The sequence below is a fragment of the Triturus cristatus genome, chromosome 7, assembly GCF_964204655.1.
Source record: "Triturus cristatus chromosome 7, aTriCri1.1, whole genome shotgun sequence".
Classification (NCBI taxonomy): Eukaryota; Metazoa; Chordata; class Amphibia; order Caudata; family Salamandridae; genus Triturus; species Triturus cristatus.
In genome coordinates, this window is record NC_140590.1 from 89036307 (window position 1) to 89053983 (window position 17677).

Here is a 17677-nt window from a genome sequence, read left to right on the forward strand (position 1 = left end):
GCTAATCTCACCCTAAGTTCTCGACTAGTTTCACCTACATAGGCTAGACCACATGGCCAACGCAAAAAGTATATTACATTTTTACTGCGGCAATTGTTTACAGTGTGAGACACTATAGTTCTCCCATTGTGTGTCACTTCCTTAGCCTCAATGCATTGACTACACATCAAACAATTGCCACAGCGCGTGTTGCCCTTTGCGATGGAGTTGTCCAAAGTTTTTTGTCTGTTTTTTCGGCTCCTCTTTATAGGTATGGACTAACTGATTGCGTAAATTGGTGTTTTCTTTTTTAAAAGCAAATCATGTTTTTTCTAATTTATTTACTTCTTGGTCATTAAGAATGTTCCAGTGTCTATTCACTAAATTTTTTATTTTGTTACTGATGCTGTTAAACTGACTCACAAACACAACTCTTGAGGTTACTTGTTCCTTCTTAGCTGTGTTCAGCATTGCATCTCGGTCATAAAACCTGGCACGTTTGAACGAGTGGGATATGAGTTTTTTGGGATATCCTCTATCTCTTAATTTTGTTTTTAATACCTCCGAATGTGCATAAAAATCATTGAGATCAGTACAGTTTCTCCGTAACCGGAGAAACTGACTGAAGGGGATGTTATCCTTTTGTGATTTCGGGTGGAAACTGGAATAGTGGAGTAAGGTGTTTTTTGCCATCGGCTTAGTAAATAACTCCACCGCCAGTCTCCCTCCATTAGCTTTTATGCTAATATCCAAATAGTCTACTCTTTCATTACTCTGGTGGGCAGTACATTTTAAATTTTCATCTACCAAAGTTAGCCAAAAGAGAAACTGAGCTAGAAGTTCACTGGGGCCATCCCAAATGAAGAATACATTGCCTATGAAACGATGCCACTAAGCACGTTTTAAACGCTTTCCTTAACCTTAATGACAATTCAAATCAGATAGTACAATGTAAATGGTGGACGCTGTTTTATCTATAGGTATCTGGGCCCTATATATTAATATAGTGGCTGCAACAGCAACAAAAGGTGGAACAAAAGTGAAGGATAGAAACGAGTTGATCATCAAATAAAGTGGAAAAGGAATTTACGAATACTAATGAAGGTAAAGATTTAGATACGGGTTTAACATACATAAGGGTGCTTCACAGTATTAAGTGAGGGTTAGATTTAAAAGTATTACTAATAAACAATAGGAAAGTCATTTTTTCTGGTTTTAATTCCAGGACACTATTATTGAGTGATTTTAGAAATTGGACCATATCCCTAAGGAGACACTTTATTTGAAGTAATTGAGCAACAACCCAGTGGGAAAGTGATTCATTGTCACGGTTCCTGGGATAGGTAGTTCTTTGTTGTGAATAATAACGAGAATAGATTTATAGTATAAAGTCATTATGTGTCCATAATATTATATTTGTTAATTCCAGAGGAGCTTGTGAGTCTCCCGTTTGACTTTGTGACTTGATGTCTACAAACATTTGAGGTTGAAGTAAAGTTTTCTTCATAAGACATCCCATATGCCCTGATCACGGTGGGTCTCTTTCCCTAACTTTCTTTATAGTCCGGTTTATAGGCTGAAAGAAATGGGTTTATACGAGTACGAGTTTGTATGCACCTAAGATATCAATTGTTCGACATCGGTATTTATAGCAGAGCTGTTTATGAAAGACATGGTCCTCAAATCAGAGGTATTTTTATATCCTGGTCCCTTTCCCGAACTATCTTTATAGTTTGAATAATAGGCTAAAAAAAACGGGTTGTAATGAGTGCGTATTTGCATGCAACGAAGACATCGGTTGTTTAATAGCTATATTTATAGAAGTGCTATTCATGAGAGACATGGTCCTCTAAGATTCAATTCAAATCAGAGCTATTCTTATAGCCAGGGATTATATAAAATATTTGCCTTGTGGATGAATGAGTGTGTAAGAGTTTAGTGACCATAGAAAACTCCCTCTTATGATTAATGTAGGTGTTTGAGTTGGCAAAAGAGAGAGAAATATCTGACAGAGCCAATAGCTGATTATAGTATGTTTTTTAATACGTTGTTCCTAAATAAAATGAATAGACAATCAGAGTATGCAATTCAATTAAGATGAACTGTGAATGTTTATATGGATATATTTCTCTTTATATAGACCATAAGTGCTGGGACACTTTTTTTTAAAACCTGAAGAAGGTGGTTGGACCTGCTGATACCACCGAAACGCGTCGCTACATGGTCTTTGAAAATAAATTTGTATTATATGGTGTTCTTTCCTAGAGAAAATAATATTGTCTAATGCTGAAATAATCATCAATGAAGAATTTGTTGATTTGCATTTTATCTTATATGTTGGTCTGTATTTTTATAAAACTTTCTGATAAAATTGTGATTATACATTAGAGTTGACGAACTCTTTTTTAATAACAAGTATTTTGAATAATTGTATTACTTTTGTGAATAAACATTCCGCTATTGGGCTTTTTGGCTACTGTTATACTCTCTAGGTTATTGATGGGTATATGTGGTGAGTGAATAATTTGGTATGCATTTGTGGGTTCCCAAAGGGAATTTATTTTAGACCGAGTGTCATTTTGGTGTCCTGTCCCTCTGGAGAGTAGGACCCCTCTCTTTCTATTGAGAGACTCTCACCATAGTGCCAATATGCCACAGCTGCCGGAAAAGCCCACAAGGTGAGTGAACGTTGCGATGGGAGTGTTGCCTTCCCACAAAGCACATGCGGGACTGGGATCACAACAAGGTATCCACTGACACCAGCACAGCGCACTGAGCCCACGGCTCTGGGGCAGCGCTGTAGCATCAAAGCAAGTGTGTAGATCTTGTAGTGACAGCAGGGATGCTGATACGCTTAAAAGTAGTTCCACTAAAGCGGATGAAAACAGTACTTGAGCCACGGGACACTGATAAGAGAAATACACATGGGACAATAGTAACTAATATGCTACAGCCAATAAAAACAGAGGAAAAGCAAATGACAAGCACAGGAACAATTGAAAATCAAGGGCAAGATGTAAGCCCCTTTTAAAATGTATATCAAATATAATAGATTTCGCAGGTGAAACTAAAAAGGGGGTACCAAAACATGCTTGAAATCCAATGCATTTCACAAAGACTTTCTACCTCCCATAGCGTGAAAACAGTCAATTAGATTTAGATGAGTTTTGGCTGAGTTGAGGTTTTTGATGTGCCGATGGTAAGCATTTTTTTTAGTTCTTACCATCTTAAGCCTAGTGATATCTGTTAGCGTGGTAGTTTTGAGATACTCACACGGTACAAAGCAATGACATGTCATTATCTGATAGGATAGTGACTGTTTGTACAAAAACTGCAGGCATTCGTACATGAAGACAATCTCTAGGCAACTGATTGGTCTCAAGAGGATATACGAATATTAATCTAGGGTGATAGCAATAGACTTGATGTACCACAGACTATAAACAATTCATTTTATTAATACAAATAGAATTGTTTAAGATAAAATAACTACAAAGCAAATCGTTACTAAGATTCTATATAAATAGACATGTTGAATACAATGACAACACAAGAGACTAAACAAAAAATGTCGGGCCTGGTATGTATGTTTACAATATCACAAACAGCTGGCACAATTGTATGTGCCTTCAAGTTATTTAACATAGAGAGGTCTGGATAATCATGTAAATAGTGAATAACATAACAAGAAATACAAAAATGACGCAATGACAGTGAAATATATACAAGGTTAGACAATTCAATGGGGTGGCTTATAGAATCAATTGATGATGGTTCTTCAATGTATCTATACGCGTTTCGGCAAACATGGTACCTTCATCAGGAAAACCACAAGAAAAATGATGTCTGAAAGTGAAAAGGTACATTGTCTCAATAAAACCAAATGACTAATAGATATCTCGAAACACTCTAACACCAGCAGTGGGACAAAATGAAACAAACGAAAAAATAAATAGATGTGCAAAGAAAAGAATGGTAGTGCTCCCGAAAATAAACTCAGAATACAGCTAAATGAAATAGAAATGGTTGTCAATAATAGACCCTAAGTGCATTCTCACAGGTGGAGTAGAAATGGAAAGAGAAAGCAATAGTCTTCAAATTGCTTACCGGGAACATAAGATACCAGTCAGGCACGAACTTTGGACATCACATCCGGGGAATGCATACAACTATTAAGGGCGATGGGATAAAATGAAGATTTGGAAAAACTGTGATCAGTTTTAGCGGAGGAAGGAATATGATGAAAAATTGGTAATGAAGTCAGTCTGTACCTTTTTAATATGCTGATAAATGTATATTGTAGATGTGGATGGGCATACAATCAGCAAGGGCACAACAGGGATAAAACAAAACCTACAAACATAAATGAAATGCTAGGATTAGCACTTTATTGCTGTGTAGTCTTATAGCTCATTAAAGACTAAAAAAATAAAAATCTAGATGTACCTTTTCATTGGTAAGACGCTAACATGTGGGATTAGCAGTTAAAGGAGAGCATTCTTATGTGTTAAAGGCAAGAGAACTCCTAATGGAGGAAACGCTGATAATCAATATTCAATGCCAGCATTTGAAAATGCCAGCGGGCAGGGGAGCCTCAGCTGTAAATAAAAATAGAATGGATAAAAGGAATGAGATCTAGCGATACGATACACAAGGGGGAAAAGTGCAAAAAGGCTTTGAAATCAGTTATGAAGCAAGAAACGATGTAAACCATACGGTCAAGATAATACCGCGGGCCGGCAGAGACCGTGTGTTCAGGAATATAAGAGTGAACTGACAAAATACCAAGAACTCCTATCGGATTAACGCACAGCCTACGACACGGTGTCAAAAACGGACTAGTGGGGGGGAGGAGCCAAGATGGCGACCGGGACGGCAGCGTAGACTCCCGGCTCCGTGAACCTCCGCATCCCGCACGGATATCCTGCACGAGATCCTTAACCTGTGCTACGCGGTCGTGTTTCTGAAGGAGAGAGGCACCCGACTGTGTGACTCCGAGGTTTCTGGCTGCGGTATCGCCGGAGAAATGTGCATTTGAACTTTGCGGCCTGTGCGGCCCTGGAGCCGGGACCTCGAGTGGACGCCGTGGCCGGGTGGCAGTTCAACAACAGCGGCCTGTTGTGACTGGGTGGAGTCGGTCCACCGGAGCGGTGCCAAACTCGGCCTACATTTCGTCGTGGTCGTCTCTACTGTCATGCGTAGCGGACCGAGTGCATGCCCGGGGGTGCAATTCTCAGACCCTCCGGTGGCTGCCCCTGCCTTTGATGGTGAGCTGCCCGGCCGCCGCCCGTATCCTGCCCTGATCATTGCGGGCCGCCCCAGAATTTTTACGGGAGCTGGTCCGTAGTGGGGACGACTGTTGCCCGCGACCACGCAACGGATAACTTTTCGCCTGCCCCCGGAACCCGGTCACCAGCGACGTGGACATCGAGACGCTTGTCCCAGGGTCCCGGCCCCGGTGAGGGTCGGGCATACTTGGCGGCCATCTTGTTGCAATGAAGCCTACCATCCTGTCCGCTGGGCCGCAGCGGGATTGTGAGACTGCGACTTTCGGGAGTGTGGCGGCGCGATCGCAGAGAGCTGTGCTGGGGTACGGCGACCTCCTCGAGGCCCTTGGTGCTCTTCACTCCTCCTTGATTCATGGTGTCGGGGTCTTGGGGAGTAAGCTCGACGGTGTGGCGTCGGCGTTGGGGCAGTGGCGGCCCGCCTGTCCGCACGTACACAGGGACTACCCACACTGCGCACAGGAGGACACTTTGGCGGCCACCCCTGAGGTTAGTGCACAGCTGGACACTCCGGCCAGTATGCTACAGTGTGTTCGTCCAGCTGAGGACCTGATCTGCCCCGGAGGCACTAGACCTGAGTGGGATGTGGTAGCCTCGTCCCGTACGTGCCCTCCTGCGACCCAGAGACAACTCCAGCAACTATTGTCTGCTTTGGCTGCTTCTGCCTTCCTGGACCTGGAGTGCAGTGCATATCCTTGTGCAGCACTGGGAAGCCTGTTTCTCCACGCTGCGGACTGTGTTGATGCTCAGGGACTTCCACCCCACCTGTGTGCGTCGCTTCTCGGACGTTTTTGGACAATCCTCTACCTTGGAACATCGGATATGGTGCTGGGTCGAGGGGTAGGCATGGGCAGACTCCCAAAGAGTGGTCAGGGATGAGGCTGATCCTTCAGGGGTGGTCATCTAGTGGACGGGCGGGCTCAGGGGTTGCGTGCTCTCCTGGCATAGCTAACAGCATAATAGGTGCATGATGTTCCCCATTTTTCTTTGAGAAGACAGATTTTGTGCCGCTTATTGTTCACTTTGGGGGAAACTTACCGTGCGGAAGGGAGAAGCCGGGGGTATGTTTTGAAGGCCCTCCTCCAGTTTCTTAATACTTTCTCTACCCCCCCCGTCTGGTGGGGTTCTTTTCCTACTATTCTCCTATATTTCGGGTCTGGTTCCAGGGCGACAGGCACACTGCTGGGGGGGGGCCGTACTCATCTGCAGAGGTGCAGGGTGGGGGGTTGGGGGAGGGGATTCTTTAGTCTTTTATCTCTTTTTCCATGGCCTCCTTTTTCTTCTCTGATTCTTTTTGTTTTTCTTTTCCGGGATCAGCGTGATACACCTCCTTTGCTATGACTCGTTGCCGCTCCGTGTGTACCGCAATTTCTGGAGCGCTCTCCGGGAGTTCTGGCGTAGGACTGCAGGCGCAACTGCTTATGATATTTTTCCCCATCCTGATGTTCTTGTGTTTGCGCCATTGACCTAATGGATTGCTGTAAATCGCTTACGTTTATTACTCTGCATATCTGTAATTGCTGTTTGAAAATTGTTTGGCACCTGATCCTTCTGCCTTGTTTCATTATAAAATGAAAACCTTTTTCTCCTGGTGCCCTACCTACTTTGCTCACGGTAGTAGCATTACGATTCTGCTCCCCGAAGTGCTGCCTGTGTTTACACTTGCCTGTTTTTTGCTCTGATTGCTTAGCGGCCGGCCCCGGGGGGTTGTAGGCCCGTACTTGTTCTTGATAGAACTGTTAATAAAGGTTTTCAAAAAAAAAAAAAAAAAAAAAAACGGACTAGTGAGTCCCTTACCAGGCGCGGTTGTCATCGAGGATATTTCGACAAGACTTAAGGTGTTAGGAAAACAAAACAGGGTAGTGAGAACATCCATGGAGAACATCCATGGAGAGTACCGCATGGAGTCTAGTTTGTTACGCCGACAGGAAATGACGTGCAAGGCATCGACAGGGAAAAAGGGCTGAAGTTGTGAAATGAGAATGGAAACAAATGAAGGAGACGGGATACACGAATGACGGTATGCAACGAACTTCATGAACATTGCAAAATTGCCACAACAGATATATTATAACGCAAAACGACTATCTGCATGTAGGTAGGGAAAGGAAGGGCTTAAAGTGTAGATGAACAAAGCCAAGATGATAATACATATTATTAAACAAAACTGGATGGGAATACCAAAGAATAGAATAAAATGTAAGCAAATCTCATCAAAGGGATGGCAAATATTTTAACCAATTCAGGTAAAATATTGAGAATGGTTGATGAATGCGGTAATATAGTCAACATACAGCCTAGAAAAGTGGAAATTTCAGAGAGACCAATTATCTCTGAGGAAGGTTAAAAAGCTACAGAAAAGATGCTAATAAAAAATGGGTCAGACAGTGTGGGAAAAAGACAGTGTGGGAAAAAGCAAACTCAGATGTTGTTTATCTAATTGGGTTTTCCAAGGGGATCTCATTATTTAGTCCCCGTTTGAAAGTGTCAAGTTCAAAAAACAAATTTCTCGTCTTTTGCAAACTCAAGTTACTTTTGATTTCTTGAGATATTTCTATTTTTTCTAGTATGTGCCTTCTGATTTATTCGGCAATGTGTTCTTTTTCAAGATAATGTTTAACTAAAGGAGCTGTCAAATTTGACGTTCGTATAGCAAAACGATGTTCGCTTAGCCTTGTGGACAATCAAAATTCCATTTCGCTTACATAGCCTAAATTATAAGGCCATAACAACAGGTAGATTAGATATTTAGTTTTGCAGTTAGTAAATTTATTAGCATGCAGGGTGTAATCGTTATGGGTAAAACTCTCGCCTTCAATTGCTGTAGCACATGCTTTGCAGTGGGTATATTTGAAGGTTCCTTTGACAGACAGCCATCGATGTTTTTTTGGACAAAAGAGGGACATTTGGAGAAACTGGAATGTACAATGTTGTCTTTGGTGTTCTTGTTTCGGTGATGAGCGAATAGAGGCTTTAGTAACTCAGATTTATGTGTCGCCTGAGTGTTAAAACTGCAGGAGGCCATGGTCAATTTGCCAGTGTTCTAGCTTAGGGCCTTCACTATAGTAAGTGTTAGGTTTGATATGTTTTCCCTACCTATTACCACTTAATTTAAGAGGTAATAGTCAGGGAAGTATAATTATATGTTTCTATATATTTAAAAAATATTGCAGAGTACTGAGGTACTACCTAGGTATACCGGAGTGTAACCAGGAATAATGCGAGCCTGTGGAGAACTCAAACATGACAGAGATGGAGGAACCAGTGAGCCAGAGGCATACTAACAATGCAGCCTCTTGCCATAACCCGTAAGCAGCATAGGTCTGAAGGGGTATAAGAAGCGTGGTGTGAAGGGGAGGGGTGCGGATCGGACGACACTGAGTAAACATCTGTTGGAAGGTGACAGGAGGATTGAGGAGGCCGAGAAGTAGAGAGACAAGAAGGCAAAGAGTGAATATCTGACATGCTGAGGAAAGCGTCTTGAATGGAAGCAGAAGAGAGTGACCAGGAAAGTGAAGAAGAGTTGTTCCTTCAACGCAGCACCCCAAGGGAGAAATGCACTGGGTACCCAAATGCAGCAGTCCTTATCTGGGGTCTTGGCCTCAGGCAAGTGGTTGTATATTCTTATACTGCGTGGCTAGAGGGATGTGAAGGGCTTGCTCCTGTCTCCTCAACACCAGATTCTAAGTCTTCTATCAGAATCCCTGTACCTTACATACATAAACATGTCCCCAGGCACAGCAGATTTAGTATGTATAAGGGTCACCACTTTTTTCATCCTAGGCCAACAGCCAGCTGTGTATGATCGCACTTGTTTAGAAAAGCATTGGTGATTATTTTCAAAACATTTATGATTGTTTGCAAAACATCCATGATTGTTTTAAAAACATATTGATTCGAGAAAAAACCCTGAAGTGACCACTTTAGTATAAAAGACCCTCCCTCCCTCCTACAAATTAGAGAATTCCTTCCAGGTTGACACGGGGGTCCTGCATGCCTAATTTTCGACACACAGCGGTCTGATGTCCCTTGCGGGTTGTCATCCTCGACACAGAGACGGGGTCCTTTGTTTTAAAGCATGAGGTGAGGGGCTGGTTCATCCCTGGGGGCTTTTTGGCTACAGATACACATAGCTATATGCATTTACACCTACGCATCCAGGTTAGGCTAGGTAAATTTGAGCAAATTACTTAGGGCGCGCATTTTAGGAATATGCAAGTACTACTGTTTTTATCTGAACGGTTTATGTTCATCCTATTAGCACTATGGTAGAAATGTATCTACTATTCACTATATTGGTACTAGCAATCTTTTTCGTATGCTTCTGTCTCTTGATTTTCGCAGCACACATTTTTTACACAAGACTGTCGCTGGACCAATAAATGTTTATTGAAACGTCCTAATCGACACCATGTGTATTTTCTGTGAGAAAGCAAGCACGAGTGTCTGAGCAAAACGTACTGTACTGTTTCCACAATCCCTGAGGAATCAGGGTTGTCATGTTCAGTGGTTGCCAGAGACTACCTATACCACTGAAGAATACAGAGGGGTGGTAGTGGCACTATAGAGCTAGCTAGTCTAATGGCTGACATATCCTGTGGGGGTGTCTGAAAGCGGTTGGGACTCTGAGTTACATCATCCAAAACGTGCAGGTCCTGGGGGACTCCTAGGAACTACGACAACACTGTACGTTATTTCAGTATTTGGAACTCTGCTCTACGATACTCCAGTGTGTGCTATTCAAAGTTTTCACAATCCACTCTTCTACACTCCACTGGACACTTTTAGATTGTACGGTATTCCACTATATGCTATTTCACTATATGGTACTCCACTGTACGGCACTCCACTTTACGCCACTGGAGTGTAGGCCATTGCACTCTACCCACCCCCCCATATGAGACTCTGTTCCCCTCTCTAGAACTCCACTCTATAAAACTATGTTGCACTTTATGGTACTGTACAAGGCTATACTTTACTCTATCCACGTACACTCCAATCTCGAACTCTATAGTCCAATCTATTCCCATACACTCCATTGTACAACAATCTTTTCCACTAAACAACTCTTTTCAATACTGTATGATTCAGCCCTCTGCGATACAGTACGGGACGTCACTCCTATTTATAAGAGTTTACTTGACTGTATGCTATGCAACTACACTATAACGCTCTGCACACCACTCTACTTGACTCTATGATGCACTAATACACTGTATCATACTTTACATTATATAACTCCACTGAACTCTACTCAACTCTGCTCCACTAGATGAGACTTTGCCTCACTCTACACCACTGTCCAATCATCCTCTAAGCAGCTCTGCTGTACAATACACTAATATACTCTATACAACCAACTCTACAACACTCTACTACACTGTTTCCCACTCTTCACTACTACATTCTACTACACTGCACTCAATTCCACTATACAATACTCCACTCTTTGACACTCGACTTTATTACACTTACCTTCATTATACTTTTCAACACTCCAATGAACCATACACTCATAAATTTACACAATACTACAATTTGAAACACATTTTGATTAAAAACATAAAAAACATTGACATTGAATGAAAAAACCAAATGTTACAGATAATTTATAGTTAGGAAAACTTTATTTATTCTTTCCATACAAACCATACTTAAACTACACATACATAGGAAATTCTAAAGTTATAATGTTAATTTACAAACCACCTTCACATTACTATAAGTCGCCCACCTATGTACACAGGGCCTGATTCACAAAGGGCCTCCGCACTAGTGGGGGAGTCTCTGCACTCAGGGCAAAATCTCATTGCAGAGATTCCGCCCCACGTCCGGAGCCTCCCCCACGAATGGGTGAGTGCGGAGGCCCTTTGTGAATAAGGCCCACAGTGTTACTTCTAACTTACATTTCAACTTAACACACCACCTTCAAATTACTGTAAGTCACGCAGCTTTGTACTCACCTCACTCGTCATACTACATTAACTATAACTCGTGACTCACCATACACTGTGTTCTGAAAAATCATCTCAATTGAGATGTCCTAAGTGTTCTCATTTCAGATGGGATAAGTAATGTCATATGCAAGGGATACCCAGTGCATTGAGAAGGCTTGAGTTACAGTTAATGTAACTTGATGAGCAAGATGAGAGCACTGTGTACAAAGCTGCGCGACTTACAGTCATTTTAATGTGGTATGTTAAGTTAAAATGTAAGGTATAAGTAACACTGTGTACGTGGGTGGGTGACTTATAGTAATGTGAAGGTGGTGTGCAAATTGTAAATTAGTTATAACTATACCTTTAGAATTTCTAATGTTTGTATAGTTTAAGTATGGTTTGCATGGAAAGATTAAAGTTTTCATACTCCGGGACATTGTTGGAGCTGGCACTGGGGGGTAGCGGTCCCCGGGGCCCTCCTCCTGTCTTTTAATTTGCCCCGGGGAGGTGGTGGTCCCTGGGTCTGAGGGGTTGGACCGCGTAGTCCCCCACATTTTTTTACATTAAAGCCCCGGGGAGGTGGTGGCCCCCGAGGATGCTGGGGGTTCCGTGCAGGCCCTCTTGCAATAATTTACCATGAAGCCCCGAGGAGGTAGCGGCCCCCAGGGCTGTGAGGTCCGCTCGGTCTCCCGCACTTATTTGTATCAAAGCCCTGGTCAGGTGGTGGCCCCCGAAGCTCAAGGGGGGTCCGCGCAGCCCCCTTGCACTTATTTTGATTAACCCCTTCGACGCGCATGATGGAGCGGTTCCGTCATGCACGTCGGTTGCGCTGTGCGCATGACGGAACCGCTCCGTCATGGCCCCGCCCGCGCACAGAACCTTCAGCGTGGCGCGGAAATCCGCGCCGCGCTGAAGGGGTTAAAGCCCCTTCGATTTGGTGGTCCCCGGGGCAGCAGGCCTCCCCCACATTAATATTTACAGAAGTCCTGGGGAGGTGGTGGTCCCCAGGGCATAATAAGCCCCAGGAGGCGGGGCCCATGCACCCTCCGCATTTACAAATGCCCCCGGGACCTGACCCAGCTGGAGGCCGACAATGAACAAAGCGGGGGTAGTCCGCCGAAAGTGTAAAAAAAAATTTGCCCCGGGTCCAAGAGGCCTAGGGGGTCAGGGTGTTTCTACCCTGACCCCTTTTCTTTTTTTTAACATTTTTTGTGGGACTCGGTTCAACCGAGTTTCAAGATGGCTGCCAACACTTCCTGGTTGAAATGTTGGCAGCCAATCAAATTTCAGTAGGGTCTCAGTAGGCTGATGGGCTCACAGATATCTATATTTTTTTAACTTAATTATCATTGAAACTACTGAACGGATTTACACTAAATCACAAAAAGCACGCTTTCTGGACCAACATTTTGATTTCTGCCAAATTTGGTGTAATTCCGTTCAGCTTGTCAGGTCTGTAGTTGTGTTAAAAAATGAAAAATCCCCAAAGAGATAACATGGGATCACATCTGTTTAGGGCCCCCCTTTTTCTCAGCTCCCGCTTATGGATCACCCCAAAACTTTCAAAATAGCAGCTGAAAGAAAAAGGGGACGTTTATTGAACATTTTGTTAAAGTTCATCAAGCGATGCTGAAGTTTTTGGCAAAACAAAATATGCATTTCCTATGGAAACTTTGGTTCTAATTATAACTACCTACTGGCGACCGCCATTGATTTATATATTCTATTTGAATAGTTCTGCATATTCTGAATAATGACATTCAATTTGATGGTATCACATATTTTATCTGTATTACAAAATAATTGATGCAGGATCTACAAGAAGGATCTAATACACATTAACATACATATTATATATAGTATAAAGACTTATACATACAACTGGGTGTGACTGGATCACAGTTGTGGGTATTGCAGCAGGTAGAGTTACTTCGTACGCGATAACTTGGAGCAGTCACACTTTCAAGTTTAAGGCAGTGCTTCTTGTATGAGCCACATGACCTACTAAATTCTGTAGTCAGTTTTCGGGCGATGCCTTTACCTGTATAGAGAGGAGAATCCCAAAAAGTTCATTAATATTGTTTATCAATCTGAGCTTCTGTGGAGAAACATCATTGAGTCACATTGGTGTGTCTCTTTGGATTCATGTTCAGAGACACACTGGACAACACATTTTAAGATTTATTAATACATCAAGTGAGCTTGTGGGGAGCATCATTGTTCTGAGGAAATAGAGTCAATTCATCAATCAAATCAATTTGTATTTGACCTGAATTTGATACAATCAATATTTTATAGCGAAATTCAAAACTAAATACAGATAAAAACATAACAGGGTGTGTGGCCAGTATGGCCAAGGTGGCAGTCGTCCTCTGTGAGCTCCTGGCTCACAGGTTGAGACTCCAATACCATGCTTGCTGCTAGCACACTTCCCGGCTCCCTGAAACGAAGGGGAGATGGAAGAGTCCCTGGAGTATCTCTGCTGGACTCGGGGCCCGCAGAAGAGCTGCAGTCCCTCTTCGATCAAACCAGGTGTTTATCTGGTGGCTGCAGCTAAAATGGCTGCAGCTAGAAACTTGGATGCTGATGTGTGTGGGTCACAGGACCGCGGCGCACTCTTGTTGCTGGCCCCACCGAGAGACTGGATCACCGTGCCCCCACCTGGGGCCAAGAGGACTGAACACAGCACCTGAGGATTTTAGGAGGAGCGACTGGTGACAACCTTGGCCGTGATGTAATTCGGCAGCAATGTACAGTCGCGCTGTGGTGAGTGTGGCCTGTGCATATTGTCCCAGCCTCGGGAAGAAGATGTTGCGCGGGTTCCCGTCTGGGCTCCTTTCGACCTTCCTAGCCTTGAGGTGAGTGTTTGTCACTCAGTGCTCTCATTGGGCTGTGGGGACCCCAAGGTGGTGCTAGTGGGGCACGTTCCCCGCACCCGTGCTTGTCCATGGGAGCGTGGAGTACCAAGGGCATCAGAGGACTCCTGTGGCGCATGGGGACTACCGCCCAGACAGCATTTAGGCTAGCTGTGAAGGTGTACCTGCCCCTCACCATGCCTACTGAGACTTGTATGCCTGTGGGCTAGCGGACTGCCCAGTTTTAAGAACTGCAGCTACTTCAACCTTTAAGGGCCCACCATTGACACATGAGGAGAAACCAGGGGGCTTTATCATGCGGCGTGGTGGGCACAAACAAGAATAGACAAATGTGCTGCCCTGTCACCCACTGCCACAAAATCTGTCAGCGTTGATGGCGCTTTTGTATTAAGTCCTGCGCCTCTCGAACACTTCAGAGGTCCTACAAGCCATACAGGCCTCCCAGACTGTGCTGGAAACCAAGACAGGTGAGGTTGAGGTGGATCTGGCACTCCTGAGCAGGATCTGCGCAATGCCGTTGGAAGGGTAATATGTGCAGAGTGATGCATCTCAGATCTGGAGGACTCAGTAACCGCCCTTAAGGCAGAAGTGGCCTGCCTGACTACGGCAGCCCACACCTTGGAATATTGCACACAACATGCTGAAAACCGGGCCTCTAGCAACAACCTGCTGCTGTTTCCTCGAGTTGGAAGGTGTGGTGAGCAAAAAACTATGATCTGTGATTGGGGGTGAATGTTTGATTTGTTCAGCATTCAGTCCATCATCTGTTCTTTTTGCATTTGCTTCCCAGAGTGGGAAGGGTGTGACCAGACGTGGGTCCTGTGCTCACTATGCCACTGGTTTCAAGCTAGCCTGACTCATGAGGGCTGAGACCTCGAAACTGGTCCCAGGATGCTTGTTTCCAGTCCAGGGAGGACCTCGCCTGGCAGTTCAGGCTGGACGGTTCTCATGGAGATCAGGGTCGAGACTGATTTGCATATATCTGGGTCCAACCTGGAATGGTGTGGTGAGCAAACAAATGATGGACTAAACCCAGATCTGTGATTGGGGTGAATGTTTGCAGTGTTCAGCATTCTATCCAACATCTGTTCTTGCTGCTTTTGGTCATACCAATCATGTCAACAGCTTGAATGATCGCATTAAGTGTGGCACAGTACTGGGGTTTGTGGCACGACACACAAATTGGATGTCTTACTGTTACGGGAGATGTATCTCTATTACACCAGCTGCCCCTTCCTGGAAAGATACACCTACGAGAATAAAGTTGGAATCGCTGTTGAAATTGCAGCCTAGACATGTTTTGGCATCTTCCTCAATAAGGGCTGAAATCTCCACTGCTGCAAACTGCTGAAGGATTTGGCTGCGTCAGGGTCTGACTTGATGGATTGTAGCACACGGTCGATGTGCTTCCCAAAAAGACATTCCCTATCGAATTGCATGTCCAACACCTTGGCCTGCACTTCTGATCAGAAAGTAGTGGCTTTAAGCCATCCCTGGTGGCGCAACACCGCCGCTCCAACCATCTGCCTGGAGGTGGCAGACGAGATGGCCATGGCAATATCAATTAGCTAGGAAGAGGCCTTTTCTCCTTCAGATAGAATGTGCCTCTCCTCTCTTTTCTTTTCCTCCGGGTGATACTCCAACAGAGACGAGATGTCCGACCAGATCTGTCAGTCGTGTCTCCCGAGGATGGCCTTGGGATTGAAGGCTCTAATAAAAGTAGCTGCCAGGGCAGAAACAATTTTGCCTATATTATTTAGAAGGCGCCCTTCCTTCTCCGGTGGGGCCGTGCACGGAGAAGATGAATTCTTGTCCCTTCACTGCGTGGCCTGCATGATGATAGACTCAAGCCAAGAATAACCAGTGAGACACGTGGGGGAGTTTTCAGGGGCCTTATATTGTTTGTTGAGCTTTGACACAATGGCTGGAATGGATGGTGGTGCTCTCATCAAATTGAGGCCCTCCTGCCCAAAGAAATCTACAATGGGGATAGCTTGAATGGTGCACTGTGTGCCTGGTTTAAAGTCATAGAGAAAACACTCTGCCTGTTTGGCTGGCATAGGGAGGTTGAAGCGCTTAGAGGCCCGTTCTAAAAGATCATGGAAGCCACCAATATCCACAGGCAGCGAATCAGCTACTGGCGAACTAGAAGATGGCAGAGAGTTAGTAATTTGGAGGTAACTTGTTTGGTTACCAGGTAGTGCGTAATCACGCAACTAGAGGGATAACGTTGATTATGGGTTAGTGTCATAAATCAGAGAAGGGGTTAAGATTAGTATTGTTGCTTGTAAATATACAGTGCTGGACATACAATCTAAATGTCGATGTTGTTTTATTTTTAGTGAACCCCTGACGAAGGGCAAAAAAATATGCCCGAAATGCATTGGGGAGAACATTTATCACTTAGGATGATTTGCGTATTAATTCTTGCTTCCGAAAAAGGCCTGGAATGGCACATCTGAAGCATTAGATGTTACAAATACGCTTTGCCTCTCATGTGACACGAAGAATTGATATGAGTAATATTTGATAAAGATGTTGGAATACAAGGAATAAACAAATACTTAAATGTGGACAAATTTGTGGAATCTTCTGTCAGAAGTCACTGATTCAGCTGTGCGTTCGGATTGGAGCGAGACGTCGCTCCTGATTTGGTTGAATGTCTACACGTGGTAACAGGGCGGACCACAATCTGGGCTGCACGCTATAAAGATTAAACTTAGGAACTTTTGGGAAACTTGAATAATCGGTGTGCACTTGGACACCCCCCTTTGTGAACTAGAAGATGGTGGCATTCGGGCAACATAATTATCCCATTCATCTGGAGCATCTGGATCTGTGTGGAGCTCACCACCTCCATTTGCTGGTCATCACTGTCCTGTGGATCAACTGGGATGGAAAGAACCAGAGGTACTACTTTCTCCTTAAGGCATTTTGGAGTACTTTAAGGAGCACTCCTGCTAATAGGGACCACCTGTGAAGACGGGGGCCGCGGAGCAGAGTTTGCATCAGGAAAGCGTCTTTAATAGTCATTAATCGTGAAACGCAAATCTGCAACTAATCATACAGGGATATTGACAGAGGGTCCCTGGGGGTGTTGGCGCTCGTCTTCTTTTAAAAAAAAACATTTTATTAGCATTGTAGTACATATAGAGTAGAGTAATCCACATACATGACCGTGTTCAGAGAGTAACTCACACAATGTAACATGCAGCAATTGCGTACATAAGAAAGGGACATATGAAGACAGGTGTGTCAGCCCCCCCTCCATACAATTACCAAACTTCTCTGTCTCACATTGGGATCTGCTCATGCCATGTCCGTTTTCAGGATCTCAATCACTTGTGTCCGAATCTGAGTCCTCAGGTGGAGGAGTACATATGTTTCCCCGAACATTGTTCCATTTCCCCCAAACTCGTGTCCATTTTCGGGGGCATCCCCTATTTATAAAAACTGCCTTTTCTGCCATTATGGCGCTATCAAGATCACGACACCACTGCTGGTGGGAGGGTGTTGTTTGGGCTCCCCAGTTTCTTGCAATGTTCCTTTTGGCTAGGGTAATGCGGAGTGTAGCCCAGTCCTGTGCTGCATGGTTTAG

At 44.1% G+C, this 17677-nt stretch overlaps 1 protein-coding gene across 5 annotated transcripts in view; it reads right to left on the reverse strand.

Moving 5' to 3' along the window:
- LOC146808892 (phospholipase A2 inhibitor gamma subunit B-like) overlaps positions 1-17677 on the reverse strand; it is a 460033-nt gene that overhangs the window by 218343 nt on the left and 224013 nt on the right. For all 5 annotated transcript variants that reach the window (XM_085615706.1, XM_085615705.1, XM_085615707.1 and 2 more), the window contains one exon: positions 13083-13244. In XM_085615706.1, the coding sequence (XP_085471832.1) occupies positions 13083-13244 (162 nt within the window). The remainder of the gene's footprint in view (positions 1-13082; positions 13245-17677) is intronic.